The sequence below is a fragment of the Battus philenor genome, unplaced genomic scaffold (genome assembly GCF_028537555.1).
Source record: "Battus philenor isolate CCGP_79_NKW_IND1 unplaced genomic scaffold, ilBatPhil1.0.hap1 SCAF_9, whole genome shotgun sequence".
Classification (NCBI taxonomy): domain Eukaryota; kingdom Metazoa; phylum Arthropoda; class Insecta; order Lepidoptera; family Papilionidae; genus Battus; species Battus philenor.
The window spans coordinates 11,402,840-11,421,201 of NW_027181759.1; the positions used below are offsets into that span (position 1 = coordinate 11,402,840).

At 33.3% G+C, this 18,362-nt stretch overlaps 2 protein-coding genes and 1 pseudogene across 2 annotated transcripts; all 3 read right to left on the bottom strand.

Annotated features, from left to right (window-relative positions):
• Nucleotides 1–365: 365 nt before the first annotated feature.
• On the bottom strand, nucleotides 366–1,743 carry LOC137932327 (ecdysone oxidase-like; annotated as a pseudogene).
• A 2,199-nt stretch (nucleotides 1,744–3,942) lies between these two features.
• Nucleotides 3,943–7,352, bottom strand: LOC137932328 (ecdysone oxidase-like). The gene is made up of 4 exons (XM_068775930.1): nucleotides 7,324–7,352; nucleotides 6,719–6,858; nucleotides 5,997–6,130; nucleotides 3,943–5,529 (listed from the first exon to the last, which is right to left on the bottom strand). The coding sequence occupies exons 1-4, from the start codon at nucleotides 7,350–7,352 to the stop codon at nucleotides 3,943–3,945; spliced, it is 1,890 nt and encodes a 629-aa protein (XP_068632031.1).
• Nucleotides 7,353–9,994: 2,642 nt separating this feature from the next.
• On the bottom strand, nucleotides 9,995–13,258 carry LOC137932329 (ecdysone oxidase-like). The gene is made up of 4 exons (XM_068775931.1): nucleotides 13,185–13,258; nucleotides 12,565–12,704; nucleotides 12,024–12,157; nucleotides 9,995–11,563 (listed from the first exon to the last, which is right to left on the bottom strand). Exons 1-4 carry the CDS (start codon nucleotides 13,256–13,258, stop codon nucleotides 9,995–9,997), a joined length of 1,917 nt encoding a protein of 638 aa, XP_068632032.1.
• Between the last annotated feature and the right edge of the window lie 5,104 nt (nucleotides 13,259–18,362).

Sequence of the window (18,362 nt, forward strand, 5' to 3'; positions counted from 1 at the left end):
TAACGGCCTAGAATGAATTTACATAAAATTAATATGGCTAGAGTGGCCAGCAATAAGGAGCGTGAAAACTACATACACATAACCAATGAAACTATAGTAAGTACATAAAATAGGTTAATTACTTATTATTTACAAAGAGACTCATGAAGATCTGTTTTAATGTCTTATTAACGATTTCTCGTACGAATTCGATTCCGGCACGTTCCTCTTTGCAAGAAAATTCATTAGATGACATAATTATCTGTTTTTATTTTATTAAATCAGCGCCTCGCTCAGCAATCATGATTGTTGGCCCACTCGTAATATTCGGCATTATACTCGCATCGATAACACGCAGTTCTCTCACTTTATGCACGCGTAGGCGGCTATCCACTAAACCTCTGTAAATTTTAACAGACGCCTGGTAAATCTACTTTGCAACGTACTTTTTTGGATTCCAAGTGCTCTTTCGGTCCGATACCGGACAACATTAGCAATGAAGGTGAGCTGATGGCTCCCGCGTTTAAAACCACGTCAAGTGAAGCAAAGATTTTAATTTTTTTAAATCCGTGTTTTACTATTACTCCATAGGCTTTGAGTTGCTTGTCGATCAATATTTTTGTTACGAATGCAATTTTCAATATTTTCAGATTTGGTCTGTCCTGTATATTGCTCAGATACGATGTAGCCGTGCTGACTCGCCTTCCGTTGTAAGCGGTAACTCTACTCATACCTGACCCCATAAGGTTTGACGTTTGCAAATCTTCCCGTATGTTAAATCCCAGGTCGTCGTATGATTACTACTTTCTGAGTATATTCTCTTTGAGTGCTATTAAATGTATTTATTATTTGCGGTCCATCTACACCATATGTGCGTCGTATAAATGGATTTTGCAATAAAACCTGGTCTTGGAGGCTCTTTACTGAAATTTCGCAAAATATCAGGATGCCATTCGGAGTTTCCCAAATCCGGACATTTTTGGAAATCACTGACGAGACCTTGAAAGTATACCATACCGTTCAGTGCACTACTGCCACCCAGAACCTTCCCTCGTGGACAACTAACTCTTTTAGGATAAACGCCTTGTTTATTTTTCCTGTTGAAACCGATTCATTCGGCCAATCATATTTACTGTTAAATAAACTTGAATCTAAATAAGGTATCTGAAAATAAATAACCTATTCATAATTAATCCGTTAAAATGTAATGTATACAAGTCATCCTTGTAACTTGTCACGAACAGAACAGCAGAAAATATTAAAATATTACAAAAATTTTGGGTATATACTAACCCTAAACTTAATAACGACAACATCCATATTTCATCACCAATTTTAATTATATGATTAATTAAGAGAGTAACTTATGTAAATCTATTTTTCGTATAAATTAGTGACTGAGGATAATTCAAAGAGGATGTAAAATATATTTTAACAGCTACGTTATACAAACTGTGTCCCTATTTCAAACGTGAACTCATATTTTGTTACTTTCGATCATACCACATCTAAAACGTATTCAATCGATAATGCTTTTACGCGAAAGCTTGCAAATTCTAAACTCAAAAACTCGTTTCCCTTTGAGAATAATTCACCACATACATAAGATTCAATCGGTGGGTTGCCACCGGCCTCTATGAGCAACACGTTCCAAGATTTATTCTCTGTCAACCGATTAGCCAAAACACTTCCCGCCAAACCTGCACAGACCAATATAAGATGAAAATCATCACCATCTGTAACGAAAACTTGTCTTTCCTGCATTACAAACTACTTAAGAAAACACTACGTTAATCCAATACTGATAGATAAATCCGAAAGAAGCAACATTTAATGTGTTACATACAAAATAATTCTCGGATTTCTTATTTATTTATAATGAACAAAAATATGAAAATATATTAGTTACAAAGCAATTATCGCCTGTTATTCGTTTTTCGAGAACATCTCGCCTTTTTGAAATACCAATAGACGATTTGTATACCAAAACAGTAGCATAAAAGACATTACATAACGAAATATTTCTTTTTTTAATTAATTTTTTAATTGGTATCGAAACATTGAAATAATGTCGTAATTCCGGTGAATTAACTCTTTTCCATCGTAGCTCCGAATTGTGGGTTTTAATTTATAATGAAACAATTGACAAAGACGGCTATTTCTGTTTTATAAATATATTTTATTGATAAATTTTGAAATTAATAGACATGTGTATTGATTCTTATTTAGACTAGTGTATAATAAACATTATTTTTTTCTCTTTTCATTTTATTCGTCGGTAATAAGGCAAATGGACGCTAACATGAACTGATAAGTCGAAATAATTTCTTGAAACGCCGAACCCGTACTTGGCTTTAAGCACGTTCCATAGACTTACACTTGAAAAGATTTTATTTAAAAGACATATTCAACGATTATAAAAACGCATCAAATAAAACACAACATTGTTGAAAATATATACGTATACAACTTAGTTACAAACGTATTAATTTTAACAACTACAAGATTTTTAATATCACAGGACCCATTTTCATAATAATTTCATACATAAATAAACAGATAAAAACATTATTTTACCCGCACATGATTACTCGCTGTTCCACCCAATTTCAACTAAACGTGGTGTTACAATATAATTAAACAAAATAAGACATAAACAAATACGCACAGAAAATGCTCTGATAACAATAGACATTCTAAACACGTTAAGTATATCTAAATAGGTTATTACATCGAGTCAAGTGACACATTCCATGAAAAATGTATAATTAAGTATAACAAGGTTCTTCTCAAGGCTCTTCTACACAACGACAACGCTACCGCAAACGCGCAACTCCCACTACCACATCTGCTTACATAGTTCCGTCTCGGTGGAGAAAGAACTCTACTTCTTCTCTCACGGAAACGTGCGCAGATTTCTAGATCAACTTACTTCTGGACCTATTTACTTAACGTAGGCAACAGCGCTCAGTTCCGTCACCTAAAATGCAGTTCGAATTTCATATTTACATTAATTTACCTTTATTGAATTAACATCAGTTAGAAGCCCAAGAAAATAATACCAAAGAAGTCCAATGCCAATTCTTATGAATTTGCCTTGTTTTATCTTAAATCTGAGATCAACGAGATATGTGTTCTTTCGTGCCGTCGGCGCGTCGTTCGTCATACGCACCAACAAGCAACCTTTACTATTGATGTCGTTTCAACCAATAGAAATCCAGTGCAAGGCAAATTCTTCTTCCAAATATACCTATGGGGGCATATACCAAAAACTCCGCGCTTTTCAGGCGGATTGATGACCGCAGTGTGATATTATGGTACGCAAAGAACGCTGCTGACCATCCTTTGGATACCTGTTTTAAGCAAAGGCATTTCTATATAATTAATGCACAAAGTGTGAATTAAATAAGATTGTATCCCGAGAATCAAACCCACAACCTACGATCACAAGTCTCAATCCCCTACCATAGCAACCCCTTGTAATATCATTTACCCTCATTTATTACATTTTCACAATCAGCTGTTTAAAAAACTTGTATGTACAACAAAAAAAATCAACAAATATGCGATTTTACAATGAGGTCACGCTGACTATAATTGTAATGTATCGAAAGAAAATATCTTTAATTGTATGTATCATCTATATATTATATCGGACCAAAATTTAAAGTGATTTACTTAATATTTAAATAAAATTATATAAATAATATATTCAAAATTTAAATGCTTAAAATGACACAATTTATTTCTCAATCTTTACTTAAAAAGGACGTGTAGATATTTTGTTAAAATTTCAAGTAAAATGTCTGATACAAAATGACTTCCAATTTTTTCTTCGTAGAAATAATTTAAAAAATTCATAACGCACAACACGTGACTGACAGCGTACGTAACACACATTATTGCAAAAATGGAGAAAAGCTTTAATTTAACTATGTAAATAAAAGCTATAATCGGCGTAACTTAAGCGGCAAGGTTTGATTCATCATATTGATAATCTTTTTTTATTATATCAGCGCCTCGCTCAGCAATCATGATTGTGGGCCCATTAGTATTGCAACTCGTAATATTCGGCATTATACTCGCATCGATAACACGCAGTCCTCTCACTTTATGCACGCGTAGGCGGCTGTCTACAACGGCTGATTTCGGATCAGGACCCATTGCACAAGTACCCACTGGATGAAAAATCGTACCGACAATATCTGGAACAATGCATCTCCAATATTCTTTGCTGTTCAGTTTATGTTGATTACACTCGGACCAATTGTACCTTCCAAGGAATGCTTTAATGCTTTTAAAATAATTCGTATTGACAATTTCTGTCAACTTTCGTATACCTTCTACTGTATCGTTGAAATCTCTTGGATCATCGAACGTATTCGCATAAATCGATGGATGGTCAAAAGGATCCTTGGTATCCAAAGAAACATTACCTCTTGAATACGGATGTAATAACTGAAATCGGAATAGATATAGACCATACTCTTCAATTAGGTTGTAAAAGTTTTGAGCAATTGATTGTTTATACCGTGAAAAAAATGTTTTTGCATTTGTTGAATTCCTTTCAAATATTAATAGATGACTTTGAAATTCGGGAAGAGCAGTAGTAGCATTGTTATCTTTTACATAAAACACCAGAATGTTAGCAATACGTGACTGTGCCATATAACCAGTTCTGTTATATGAGTAAAGTGCAACATCCACTACTTTTTTTGCTTTATCTTCGTATCCAGGCTCAGTACCGAAAATAGGTACGCTTACCGTAAGATGATCCTGCAAATTTTGACCCACGCCTGGTAAATCTACTTTGCAACGTATTTTTTTGGATTCCAAATGCTCTTTCGGTCCGATACCGGACAACATAAGCAATTGAGGCGAGTTGATGGCTCCTGCGCTCAAAACCACTTCGAGTGAAGCAAAGATTTTAATTTTTTTTAATCCATATTTTACTATTACTCCATAAGCTTTGAGTTGCTTGTCGATCAATATTCTTGTAACGAATGCATTTTTCAATATTTTCAGATTTGGTCTGTCCTGTATATTGCTCAGATACGACGTAGCCGTGCTAGCTCGCCTTCCGTTGTAAGCGGTAACTCTGCTCATTCCTGATCCCATAAGGTTTGATGTTTGCAAATCTTCCCGTATTTTAAATCCCAGTTCGTCGTATGATTCTAAAACTTTTAGAGTATATTCTTTTTGCGTGCTGTTGAACGTGTTTATAATTTGCGGACCATTTACACCATATGTTTGTCTTATATACGGATTCTGTAATAAAACTTGGTCTTGGAGACTCTCTGCCTTATTACTAAAGTTTCGCAATATATCAGGATGCCATTCCGGGTTACCTAGGTTGGACCATTTTTGAAAATCACTGACGAGACCTTGAAAATATATCATGCCGTTTAGTGCGCTACTGCCACCCAAAACCTTCCCTCGTGGCCAACTTACTCTTTCGTTGACTAACGCCTTGTTTATTTTTCCCGTCGGAACAGTTTTATATTGCCAATCATATTTAGTGTTATATAAAGTCGAATCCATATAGGGTATCTGAAAAATAATCAACTCTTTTTGTTAAAACCGCTCAAACTTTATACATATAAGTCAATGAATTGCTATGTGATTTATAATTTTGCTTTAAATAATTACTGCAAATGTGGAGTTAATAATAGTATATTATAGTATATTAATTGGCTACCCAAATCATAGACGAAGCATTATTTTCATCACCGCATCTAAAACGTAATCATCATTAGTAATTATGATGATTATAAATTTAAAAAAATTATATAAAAAACATTTACTCGAGACTCGTTTTCAAAACTTAATTACTACTTACATAAGATTCAATCGGTGGGTCGCCGGTGGCGACTATTTAATACTGGCTATGCTATGCAAGATTGATTAATTAAAGCATAAAGATAGTAAATGTGAATCCGCCTATCATTCGTTATGACGGTACCATATGTACGTCTTCACTTTATACAACAATATGTTTAACGATATTTTCTACTTACATAAGATTCAATCGGTGGGTCGTCACCGGCCTCTATGAGCAACACGTTCCAAGATTTATTCTCTGTCAACCGATTGGCCAAAACACATCCCGCTGAGCCTGCCCCGACCACTAAAAAATGAAATTCATCACCATCTGCAAAGATAAATTGTCTTTTAACTCTAATTCTATCACATCGCTGCATACTTTATAATGAGATACTGTTTTTATCTGCTACTGAAAGGAAACAACGTTAAATCAGTGTTCATTACGATTCTTGTAAATCAAAGCCAAAGAAATTAATTCTGTTATAAATCAATTATTACTCAATATTCGTTTTTCGAATATTTAATTTAGAATTAACTTATTAGTATGTCTACGAATATATGATTCATATTCCAAAAACAAACTTTCTTTTATTAATTTTCAAAGACATCCACAAGAATAGCGGAATAATATCATGATAAGATAAAAATTTTACTTCATCTCCTCTGAGCTCTGAATTAAGTTATTTATTTTTAATTTATAACAAAAATAACTTCTGAATAAAAAATTTAGCTATTACCGATTCATAAAACATTCTTCATTGCTTCATTTTAAAATAAGTCAACGATAATATTAATTTTTAAATAAGCAAGTTTCGAATAAACTGTACAATTAAAATCATTAATGTCTATTTTTATTTCTTTATTTTTTAATTATGTATTATGATGTCAAATAATAAAAAGGTAATAACTTTTTTACCATCGATTTTCGCACTTGGTCGCCACTCGTCGGTGATAAGGCAAGTGGACGCTAACATGAACTGATAAGTCGAAATAATTTCTTGAAAAACCGAACCCGTACTTGGCTTCAAACACGTCTCCCTTAACATTTCATTATATCTGAAATTATTTTATATTAAAAACCTTAAAAAATTACAAGCTGAACATAACTCAATATATTTCGAAACTTAACAATTTCACCTTTTCATATTTATTAAATGAAAAAGAAGGCATAAAAATATTTTTACCCGCACATGATTATTATTTACTCCACCCGACTTCGACTAAGCGTAGTTCTAAAACAAAATGAAGTTTAAGCAAATACGTACAGAAAATGATCTGATTACAACATACATTTTTAACACATTAAGAATATCTTAGTTATTTATCACACCTGTGTCAAGTGACTATTCTATAAGATAAGTGTAATAGATTCGATTTAGTCGACGCTTTGCATTATCTTCACTCCTATTATTTACTTTAAATAATTAATTAGCTATAATAAGTTCACTTTTAAGAGAGTACCGTGGAAGAGACTTCTTTATTTTGTGAATTGTTTTATGTGAAAAAAACGCTTTCACATACCCAGCCTTGCAGAGGCAGGGTCGTTCCATATCGGGAAAATAAATTTTTCAAAAAATGCGCCGGAATCTAAAGCATCTTATCCCAGGATCTATTTACTTAACGCAGACAACATACTCACCCACAACCCATGATGACCAAGATAGCAAGTAGATATAAATACAAGTCATTCTCAGCCCCATTCGAGCGTGGAAGATGATAAATAATAAATATTTCCCAATCCGCGTAAAGGCCGTCTATATGTTATCGTGGAATTCTAATCCGTCAGGTGCATGAGTGTACGCATATATAGTAAAGTTCCGCGAAATATTTTAAACCTTCCGTTTCTTAGTGTTTAAAATCTTAAATTAAAACTATCTTATTAAGTAAATCTCATTCTATAATGAATGCTATTATTCAAACCTTTTTGTTGATCGGAATATGTGGTACTTGGTTGGTTGACTCATTCACATAATTTACATTACAAAGTCCAAATGAAAAAAAAATAAACATTCATTTAAAACAGCAACTGTTCAGTTTCTGTCAAGCTCTGGTGGCTTACTGCTTATTATGTTAAAATAATCGACAATTCAAAATAACATGAAGATGCCTGCTCAAATAAAGATATTTTTTTTTAATTTTGAATTTGATAACACCGCCAAGGTTTTTATAATTCTGTTTTTGTTCCCAATGTTGAACATGCTCGATAAAGAGCATTAATTAAATAAAATTGATCATATTTCGGACCGTCAGAGCAATGATAGTTCAGTAATTAAAATCTATTTAATAACTTTTTTTATAAAATATTATTTATAAGATGTTCATAAATTATAACAATAAATTAATAATGAAATATCAAAATGAGGCATGAATTTGACATTGTACCTAGTCAATCCCGATATATTTATATGTATATATTGTTTGTGTGTATATATATAAATTATATCCATATTTATATATTTACATGTAAACATATATAACCAACAAAAATAAAACGTTAAAAGCGTTATTGAAATTCGGATAACTATATGTTAAAATCAATCATTGTTTACTATCTGTCCCTGCAGATTTACTGCCAAAGGTGTTTGGTCTCTCATATTCCAATAAACTGTCAGACGTATCACTTTACATGAGGTGATTTAAATAGGTACAAGGACTTACTACAGACAAATGAGCTACATACGCCACTTTAAAAAAAATTATAAACAATGGCCCTATTAAGGTCAAAGACCAACGCATGTAAATTGTTTCAGAGAAAAAGATTTTGTGAACTAGTTATAATGCAATACTTTCATAAGTATTATTAAAGTAAATTTATTACTCTAAAGGAACTTTAAAAGAGACCATAAAAAACCCCTTCCGAGTTTGTTATGAGCTCTCCTCGGTTAAGGCGAGTACGGAACCCTCGTAGCTTTAAATTAAAGAATGCTATTATAGAGTAGCTCCATCTGATTCTAGTTTCTATCAGATTACAACTTTCTAGAATTTTCCCATGACGTACAAAAAACAAAAAGAACAAGTCATTGTAAATGACCTCATTAATATTGCAATGTATTTTATATTGATGATGATTTGAATATGGACAATTAGAAATGGGGTTGCCAACTTTTTTTTTTAAAACCTAAGGTAATATTTTATTGCCATGTGTGGCACACTTAAAATCAGTACGCAATGCTACCACGTAATTATATATATGGCCAAACCGTACTGACAGTCCAAGCTATGGAATCCTCTCGTTGATTCTTGCACCCGGTAACACTGTGGTTTGCTCAATTGACCTGGTAACTTAGCGGCCCCTAAATTTACTGCTTTTATTAAAACGCCTTCTTCTCGTGTTTCAAATATGATGTAATACAAAATTTTAAGATTAAGCACTTCATATTTGAACACGGAATCCGAGTTATTAAAAAACAAATCCAAATTTTTACAACGCTGTAAGTATAAACAGCACTGAATATAAAAAAAGTATATAATATGGTGCTCTTACGACGAGTGCGTATATATGTTCTAATAGAAAGAATCCTTCTTTTAACGCTTAAAGCCACAATCCAATATATACATTAATGAATTGGGCATTCTCACAAATAATTTTGCCCCAAGATTAAGACAGAAAAGTTAAAAATGCCAGAAATATCAAGTTATTAAAAAAATTATAGACAGTTTAGGTTTGTAGGTACTGACCAATTACTATAATACAATAAACAAGTTTTTAAATATATTTGATTTAATGGAATGAAATACTTATCTTACAACTAAATTATTCCAATAACTTTTAAAGACCTATTTTTTAAGGCGTCAGCGTGCGATTGTGGATAAGCGAGTCCCGACACACTCACATACAGTCATTTTGTACAAAGTGCAGCGTTATTCGATCAACTTTTGTGTAGATTTTTTTAATTGTTATTATCATATAAATATTTAAGATTAAATTTCAAGAAAAATCGCTCATCCAAATGAAAAACACAGAAGTAGTGAAACAGCTTTAAAAGCATGTCAAATTTGTTAAATAATTTGTAATTTCAAAGAGACGAACAAAAGTTTTTTAACATTTCTCATTTAATATTTCAGGTATGAAATCTATTTCAGCACACTACTCTTGACATAGGTTATAAAAAAATCATTAAATACAACATGAATCTGATGGATGTCAGTTTCTATTTACAAAGACTTAAAAGGCATACGTTCATGCTATACCTCAAGATTCATCATATTGATAATCTTGTTTTATTATATCAGCGCCTCGCTCAGCAATCATGATTGTTGGCCCATTGGTGTTGCAACTCGTAATATTCGGCATTATACTTGCATCCACAACACGAAGTCCTCTCACTTTATGCACGCGTAGGCGGCTGTCTACAACTGCTGATTTCGGATCAGGTCCCATTGCACAAGTACCCACTGGATGATAAATAGTACCGACAATATCTGGAACAATGCATCTCCAATATTCTTTGCTATTTAGTTCGTGCTGATTACACTCGGACCAATTGTACCTTCCAAGGAATGCTTTAATGCTTTTAAAATAATTCGTATTGACAATTTCTGTCAACTTGCGTATACCTTCTACTGTATCGTTGAGATCTCTTGGATCATCGAACGTATTTGCATATATCGATGGATGGTCAAAAGGATCATTGGTATTCAAAGAAACATTACCCCGTGAATACGGATGTAGTAAATGAAATTGAAATAGATATAGACCATACTCTTCAATTAGGTTGTAAAAGTTTTGAGCAATTGATTGTTTATACCGTGAAAAATATGTTTTTGCATATGTAGAATTTTTTTCAAATATAATTACATGACTTTGAAATTCCGGAATCACAGCATTTTTTTCTTTTGCAAAAAATAACACAATGTCAGCCGTATGAGTTTGTGCCAAATAACCAGTTCTATTATATGAATAAAGCGCAACATCCAATACTTTTTTTGCTTTATCTTCGTATCCAGGCTCAGTACCGAAAATAGGTACGCTTACTGTAAGATGATCTTGTAAATTTTGGCCCACGCCTGGTAAATCTACTTTGCAACGTACTTTTTTGGATTCCAAATGCTCCTTCGGTCCGATACCAGACAACATTAGCAATTGAGGCGAGTTGATGGCTCCTGCGCTCAAAACCACTTCGAGTGAAGCAAAGATTTTAATTTTTTTTAATCCATATTTTACTATTACTCCATAAGCTTTGAGTTGCTTGTCGATCAATAGTTTTGTAACAAATGCATTTTTCAATATTTTCAGATTTGGTCTGTCCTGTATATTGCTCAGATACGACGTAGCCGTGCTGGCTCGTCTTCCGTTGTAAGCGGTAACTCTGCTTATTCCAGACCCCATAAGGTTTGACGTTTGCAAATCTTTCCGTATTTTAAACCCCATATCATCGTATGATTTCAAAACCTTCAGAATGAATTCTCTTTGCGTGCTGTTAAATGTATTTATAATTTGCGGTCCATTTACACCATATGTTTGCCTTATGTATGGATTTTGTAACAAAACCTGGTCTTGGAAGCTTTCTGCTTTATTACTAAAGTTTCGCAAAATATCAGGATGCCATTCCGGATTACCAAGATTTGACCATTTTTGGAAATCACTGACAAGACCTTGGAAGTATATCATGCTATTCAATGCACTGCTGCCACCTAGAACTTTGCCTCGATGCCAACTTACTCTTTCGTTGACTAACGCCTTATTTATTTTTACCGTCGGAACAGTTTTATATTGCCAATCATGTTTAGTGTTATATAAAGTTGTATCCAAATAGGGTATCTGAAAATATAAAAACCTTTTTAATGAATCGCTAAAGCATAATGTATACACAACATCCTCGTAATAGCAAGAAAAAAACAATAAAAACTTTACACTCTTATTTAAAAAAAATAGTGTTATTACTAACTTAAACTAATTAGTCACAAGGTCGAAAATTTAAATCCCAATTCCCCTTAAAACGTCTCATTATTATTTTATACAGCACATTTTTTAATTCTATTTAACTTGTGTGATTTTTTTTGGGAATTAAATCATTGTTCATCGAACATATTTTTAGTCAATCTTAACTCAGAGAGGACAAGAAATATATTTAATACTGGCTATGCTATGGAAAATTGATTATCTGAAGCATAAAGATAGTAAATGTGAATCCGCCTTTCATTCGTTATGACCGTACCATATGTATGTCTTCACTATATACAACAATATGTTTACATGATGGCCGGTATTTACTACTTACATAAGATTCAATCGGTGGGTCGTCACCGGTCTCTATGAGCAACACGTTCCAAGATTTATTCTCTGTCAACCGATTAGCCAAAACACAACCCGCTGATCCTGCCCCGACCACTATAAAATGAAATTCATCACCATCTGCAAAGATAAATTGTCTTCCAATTATAATTCTATCACATCACTGCATACTTTATGAAATATACTGTTTTTATCCGCTACTGAAAGGAATACATATGAAATCAGCTTTTATTGAAAAATTATTCTTTGATTTTTATACATATTAATCATATTATAACCAGACCCAAATTTTAGTTTATTTCATCCAAACTGAGATTTTTTTATTAAGAGTGGAAAAAAATTCTAAATTCATAAGATCCTGCAATATCTTCTTATAAATTGTAAATAAATCATTAATTTTAATATTATTTAATAAATCTTATAGATTTTACATGACTTTTAAATATTTTTATTCATGTAATCGAAAAATCTTATTTTTATTGAAATTTGGTTCATGTAATTGTTAAATATTAAAAACTGTTTTTCACCTCTGATTTTCACATTCGGTCGCCACTTATCGGTAATAAGACACGTGGACGCGAACATGAACTGATAAGTCGAAATAATTTCTTGAAACGCCGAACCCGTACTTGGCTTCAAACACGTGCCCGTTAACATACAATTACACCTGAAAATATTTATTTTATAAGACATAATAAGCGGTAATTAAAACACAAAATCAAAACAAATACGAAGGCTAAATATATTTATTTTAAACAACTGCCAGATATTGTACAACACGATACCATTTTCAAATTTGTTTAATTTATAACTAAGGAGATAAAAATATTTCTTAACCACACATGATTGTTCTCTACTCTTCCCAATTTCAACTGAACGTGGTGTTAAAAAGAAATACACAAATGAGATTAAAGGAATAATACACAGAAAATTATCTGAAAACAATATTCCCTTGAGGCTCATTATATATCATAATCATAATATGTCATAATCGTTTACTGAAGCTGAGTCAAGTTACCATTCCATGAAACACGTGTCACAGATATAAAGATTTCGTCAAAGCTTTGTGTTATCTTTGCTTCTAATATTCACTTTTTGAGACTCCTTTACTTTTTTTGTTTTATAATGGTAAAATTCCTTCCCATACCCAACTTTATATGGACAAGATCGGGCTACGTCGGACTTGAACCGACTAAAACTCTTACGATTTACCTTCATCATTGCTACGTGACAGGTCTTTGGAATTACTCTGTCACAAACGCGACGGTCGTCTTTACTGTTTTGTCACGGGGGAGAAAAATCTCCCACCATCCTCCCAAAGAAAGGTACGTCTAAGCCTAGAGCACATTACTTCTTGACCTATTCACTTAATAGGTAACGAACTTCCTCGTATCCGTCACCCGGACGTAAAGTTGACCGACAGAGCAAGTACTCGTAAGTACTTAGTCTTGCCATAAATATTATTATAAAGAAAAGCACGATTTTTTTTTTATACGTAACATTTATTCCTTTCATAGTGAGTTAGTTTAATACATCAATATATAACTATTAAAAATATACAATGTTTATTCGAAGTGGTCTCCATTGGCTGCAATACAGTCTTTTAAACGTTGAGGCCAGTTATCAATAGCAGCACGAACTCTTTCTAGAGGAAAATTCTTCACTGCCAACCGAATGGATCGTTTTAGGGACTCCAAATTATCATGGCGTTTAGAGCAAGCCTTACTCTCTAAAACTGACCATAAATCATAATCCAATGGATTTAGGTCAGGACTTGACGACGGCCAGTTTTCAGTGCTGATAAAGTCCGGAACGTTAGTTTTCAACCAAGATTGGGTGGATCGAGCTCTATGACCCGGTGCCGAGTCTTGTTGAAAGCACCATTCTTTGTTATTGAACATGGTGTTAGTTAAAGGCTTAACTACCGTCTCAAGAATGGTATTTTGATAAACTTGTGCCGACGTTTTAATACCTTTTTCACAAAAATATGGCTCAGTCACCCCTTCATAGCTAACACCCCACCAAACCATCACTGAAGTGGGATAATGCCCACGTTGTACTCTGTTTACTAATTGCGAAGCTTCTTTAGAGCTTCCAGCATAAATACGGTCATTTTGTTTATTAAAATACTGCTCAATTGTAAAAATTTTCTCATCCGTAAACAAAATTTTTTTGTGACCTCCCTTTGCGTACCGCTTAAGTAGTTGTTTGGATTTTACCACCCTATTCTTCTTTAAATTATCAGTTAAGAAGTGACCAGTACGTCTCTTATAGGCTGCAAGTCCTAAGTCATCTTTTAATATACGCGACATGGTTCTAGGAGCTATCTTCATCTCCCGAGATAAAATCTTTTGCTTACGGACAGGATTTCTTCGAATTCTTTCCCTAACTGCTTTAATCACCTTTTTCACACGAACGGTACGTGGACGGCCAGATCTTTTTCTGTCACAAACAGAGGAGGTATCATTGTACCTATCAATAGCCCGGTAAACAAACATTTGACTAATACCAAGCGGGTGGAGGGTTTTAAAAATTGCACTTTTCTCCATACCTACTTTATGTAAGGCAATCACAGCGATTCGGTTCTCTTTATCACCCCACTCCATTTTAATATAACAAAATATTTAACAATATAATGGCGCGAAAATAAGAAAACACATCAAGCAATCATATAAAAATGACAGATTCCAAATTCAAACGTAATATTTTCTTTTTTTGAATAGTAACAGTATTTATGGCCAGACTAAGTATAAGTATACTCATTCTCAGCCTCATTCGACCACAGAGGATGAACAACTCACACATCCCCACCGCTTCTGATTCTTCTTTCATCAAGGACAGCTATGTCTGCTGGTACCCGCTATGACCTGGCACGAACTAATACGAAGGGTTCTATATCAGGTACATCTTATCCAGTGATATATCTAATTTTATTTTTAAAACACTGTAAAACCCCACAAAGCCCGCAACACATAAGAACAAAAAAATATATACGTATTACAATTTTTTTCCTACCTACTGACTGATACGCCACTGACATCACAATATCTCTTGAAGCTTAGTTTATAGACTTGAAATTTTGGTAGGAATATTTTTAATAAATAATATTGTTTGTGAACTGGGCGGGGTAGGACTAATATAAAATGATTGCGAACAAACTTATAGCATACTATACCGTGATTGGAATGTCAATTGAGACGACTTCTACATAAACTAAAATAGTTCTTCCAAGAGTACATATTCGTCATCATCATCATCATATTAGCCAATAGGCGCCCCTGCAAGGGATAGATCTCCCCCAGATATCGTCACGCCACGAAGACCGGTCTTACGCTGTGGCTATCGCTACTCGCGACCTAAACTACGTCGTTGATCCAACTAATGAGGTGCCTACCTACGCCATAGATACGTCTCTTGGTAGCCACTTAAAACCCTTCCTGCCACAACGGCCGTCGGTTGTTTGTGCTCCACTAACTGCAACTTCAAATGATCAAGATGCAGAGCACACATTAATTGGTCCAATATGATTTCTTGTATTAACCGCGCAATGGTAGTCCAGTGGTAAAGGACTGAGACAAGCGATCGTCGTTCGCGGTTTTGACTCCCGGGATACAATTTTATATAATTCACAATTTTTGTGTGTGCATAGGATTGTCGCTGCTCTCAAACATGTTACAAAGGATGGGCAGCAGCGTCCTCTACGTACTATAATACCACATTGCGATCGCCAATCCCCCTGCCAAGCATGGCAACTACAGTATATTCCGCCATAGATATGTTTGGCGGAGGCCTATGTCTTGCAGTGGGTGTCTGTGGTCTGAAATGACGACATCATTTCTTCAGCAGTCATCCGGATAGTTCATTTTTTACACTATATACTACATTATTTGGTCTATGAGTTTTCGTATATACATATTCCTTATTTTCATTACGGTAATGATTCAATAAATTAACAATATGGTACTCACATTTTGCCTTCCTTGGTTGAAATGGTTATAAAAGTGCCTCCGAATAAAATTTAATATTTACAATACACTTTGTATTATAATATTAATAAGAGACGTGTAGCAAGCGATCATGTCATGCGGTTTAGTTATTACAATGTCATTATTTTACCTTTATTGAGTGATAAAATATCAAGGTTACTTGTGTATTAGTATTACATGGGTTGGTTAGACATTATAATCTACTGAACTGTTACTTACTATCTACTAAAACTATTTATTGCGAAAACTGCAATGGAAATTTTTACTAAACCATACTTTAATATACCAAGTTTTATCTTAAATTGGTCAGTGACACTTGAATATAAATTAACCTGTATCGAGACTTCAATTTACATTGTTAAAATTATGCTTAAATATTTACATTAGAGCCATGTTCAAAACCAATTTCTATATTTTATTTGGTTTATTCTTATAGATATCAAATAAATAACATTATGTATTTCTGATTATTTGATATAATTATTTGATTTAGACATTGATATTTCAAAGCAATCCAGAATCGGATCTTCTGTTGTGCTTTTAAAAGAATAGGAACAACTGAGCGATATAATAATTAATACAAGAATTTTTAAAAAATATGATGCACCTGCTTATTTAAGGTGTGTATAACATTGACAATATTTATGATGTTTCACAGTAAATAAATAAGAAAAGTGTGTGCGTGTGCGTGTGCGCGTGTGGGTGTGGGCATGTGGGCGTGTGGGCATGTGTGCGTGTGTGCGTGTGCTTCTACATGAACTTTGATTATCCGACTGAAGTGTTGACATAGCATACATACTGGAAATAAGCCTCCTCCGTAGAATTCCAGTAGAATTTGTTGGAAGAGATCTGCATCCAGCGTCTCTCGACGACTTAAATAAGGCCGTCTGTCCACCTTGTGCGACATCCTGAGCTGTACTTGTCGGTCTGTGATCTCCATTCCAGAACCTTAAGGCCCCAGCGGCTGTTTGGTCTGCGCGCTACGAGTATATGGATTCCTGACTCATTCTCGTAAGGGAATCCCAACCATAGCTGTATAGGCCCGGAGTGACAGACGCGTTTCACTACCGTACGTGATCACATGTAACGGTCGTAGACCTTCGTCTTGATGTACAAAAAAGATTTTGGACAAATCTTGCCAAGGCATCAATAATCACATAAAACATTTTAAATATTTTTACGTACATATCCTCAAGATATCTTCATTATTTTGAAATAGGTAAGAACTCAAACAACATTTTATCAGGTTTGTACATACGCATATTATACGTTTTGAAACTAAAGCCAAATGAAATCCTTCAAATTTCAATTTAACAATATCATGCTGTGATTTTGAGGAGACATCGGCTTGGAAAGCTTTTACGTTTTAAAAATACGAACAGAAATGAATATCACATTTAAGCTGCTTACAAGCCATTGTGATATCAAACTGCAGACAAGAAAATTTATTAACTCCACGTAAGCCCGCAATAGATTTCTGTTCCTTGTACTATTGTTAAAAGTTGAAATCGATTCTAATATCATTGTACTATTTTTCAATTAATGCATGTTTACGTCGAACTTCAAGCCTGTTTGGATTAGTATTTAAATTCTCAATCTATATTCTTTATGCAATTTATTACTGTAAGTGATTATAATAGCAGTATTTTAAATTATTGTCTAATATCAATTTATATTTAGTAACTGTAAATTTAATATTAATCGTGGTTTAAATTTTATTACACCAAAGGATATTAAGTTTATTAAATGGTAAACAACACTTTTGTACGTCACGGCCACGCTAAAACATGAGTGAACTTTTATTACATAATTTTTTTTATAAATTTCCTTTTACTTTGTAGAAGGTTATTATGGTAGAAATACAAAAAAATATGTAGAAATATTTTAAAAAAAATCAGAAAATGTATTGACAACTATTGAAACTTGGCGTATTTAATTTTTTTTTTAATTGGAATGTAACAGCTAATAACTTCTGCCAGTAAAACGTCTTTTGAAACATAAGTATTAACTTATTTATTAAAATGATAAATAAAAATTTCCTGTTTTCTCTATTATAAATCGAGTTATCTTTGATAAATAAATAAATCTTCAACGTCTGTCATTATCTAAAGAATTAAGAAAAATGTTAGTAATTGAGTCCAAAGTTAACCGAAAACATTTTAATATATTGTAACAAAGGTCCGAATTACCCTCTAAAATGTCTACGTCAAGCGCCACCTGCGTTTTTATCTCGGTAATATTTAAAATGAAATACTCATCTCCTTACAGTATTAACGTTGAAAATTTTTTAACTTATCACTGTCTTGATTATACATAACTACAAAATAGGTTTTATGTTT

What these genes read in the sequence shown, in the direction of transcription:
- LOC137932328 (XM_068775930.1), bottom strand. Translation starts at nt 7,352, where the DNA reads ATGGAACGACCCTGCCTCTGCAAGGCTGG. An exon ending in CCCTGCCTCTGCAAGGCTGG is followed by an intron (nt 6,859 to 7,323) that starts GTATGTGAAAGC and finishes AAATAATTTCAG; the next exon opens with ATATAATGAAATGTTAAGGG. An exon ending in ACCAAGTGCGAAAATCGATG is followed by an intron (nt 6,131 to 6,718) that starts GTAAAAAAGTTA and finishes TTATCTTTGCAG; the next exon opens with ATGGTGATGAATTTCATTTT.
- LOC137932329 (XM_068775931.1), bottom strand. Translation starts at nt 13,258, where the DNA reads ATGATGAAGGTAAATCGTAAGAGTTTTAGTCGGTTCAAGTCCGACGTA. An exon ending in TCTTGTCCATATAAAGTTGG is followed by an intron (nt 12,705 to 13,184) that starts GTATGGGAAGGA and finishes AAATATTTTCAG; the next exon opens with GTGTAATTGTATGTTAACGG. An exon ending in ACCGAATGTGAAAATCAGAG is followed by an intron (nt 12,158 to 12,564) that starts GTGAAAAACAGT and finishes TTATCTTTGCAG; the next exon opens with ATGGTGATGAATTTCATTTT.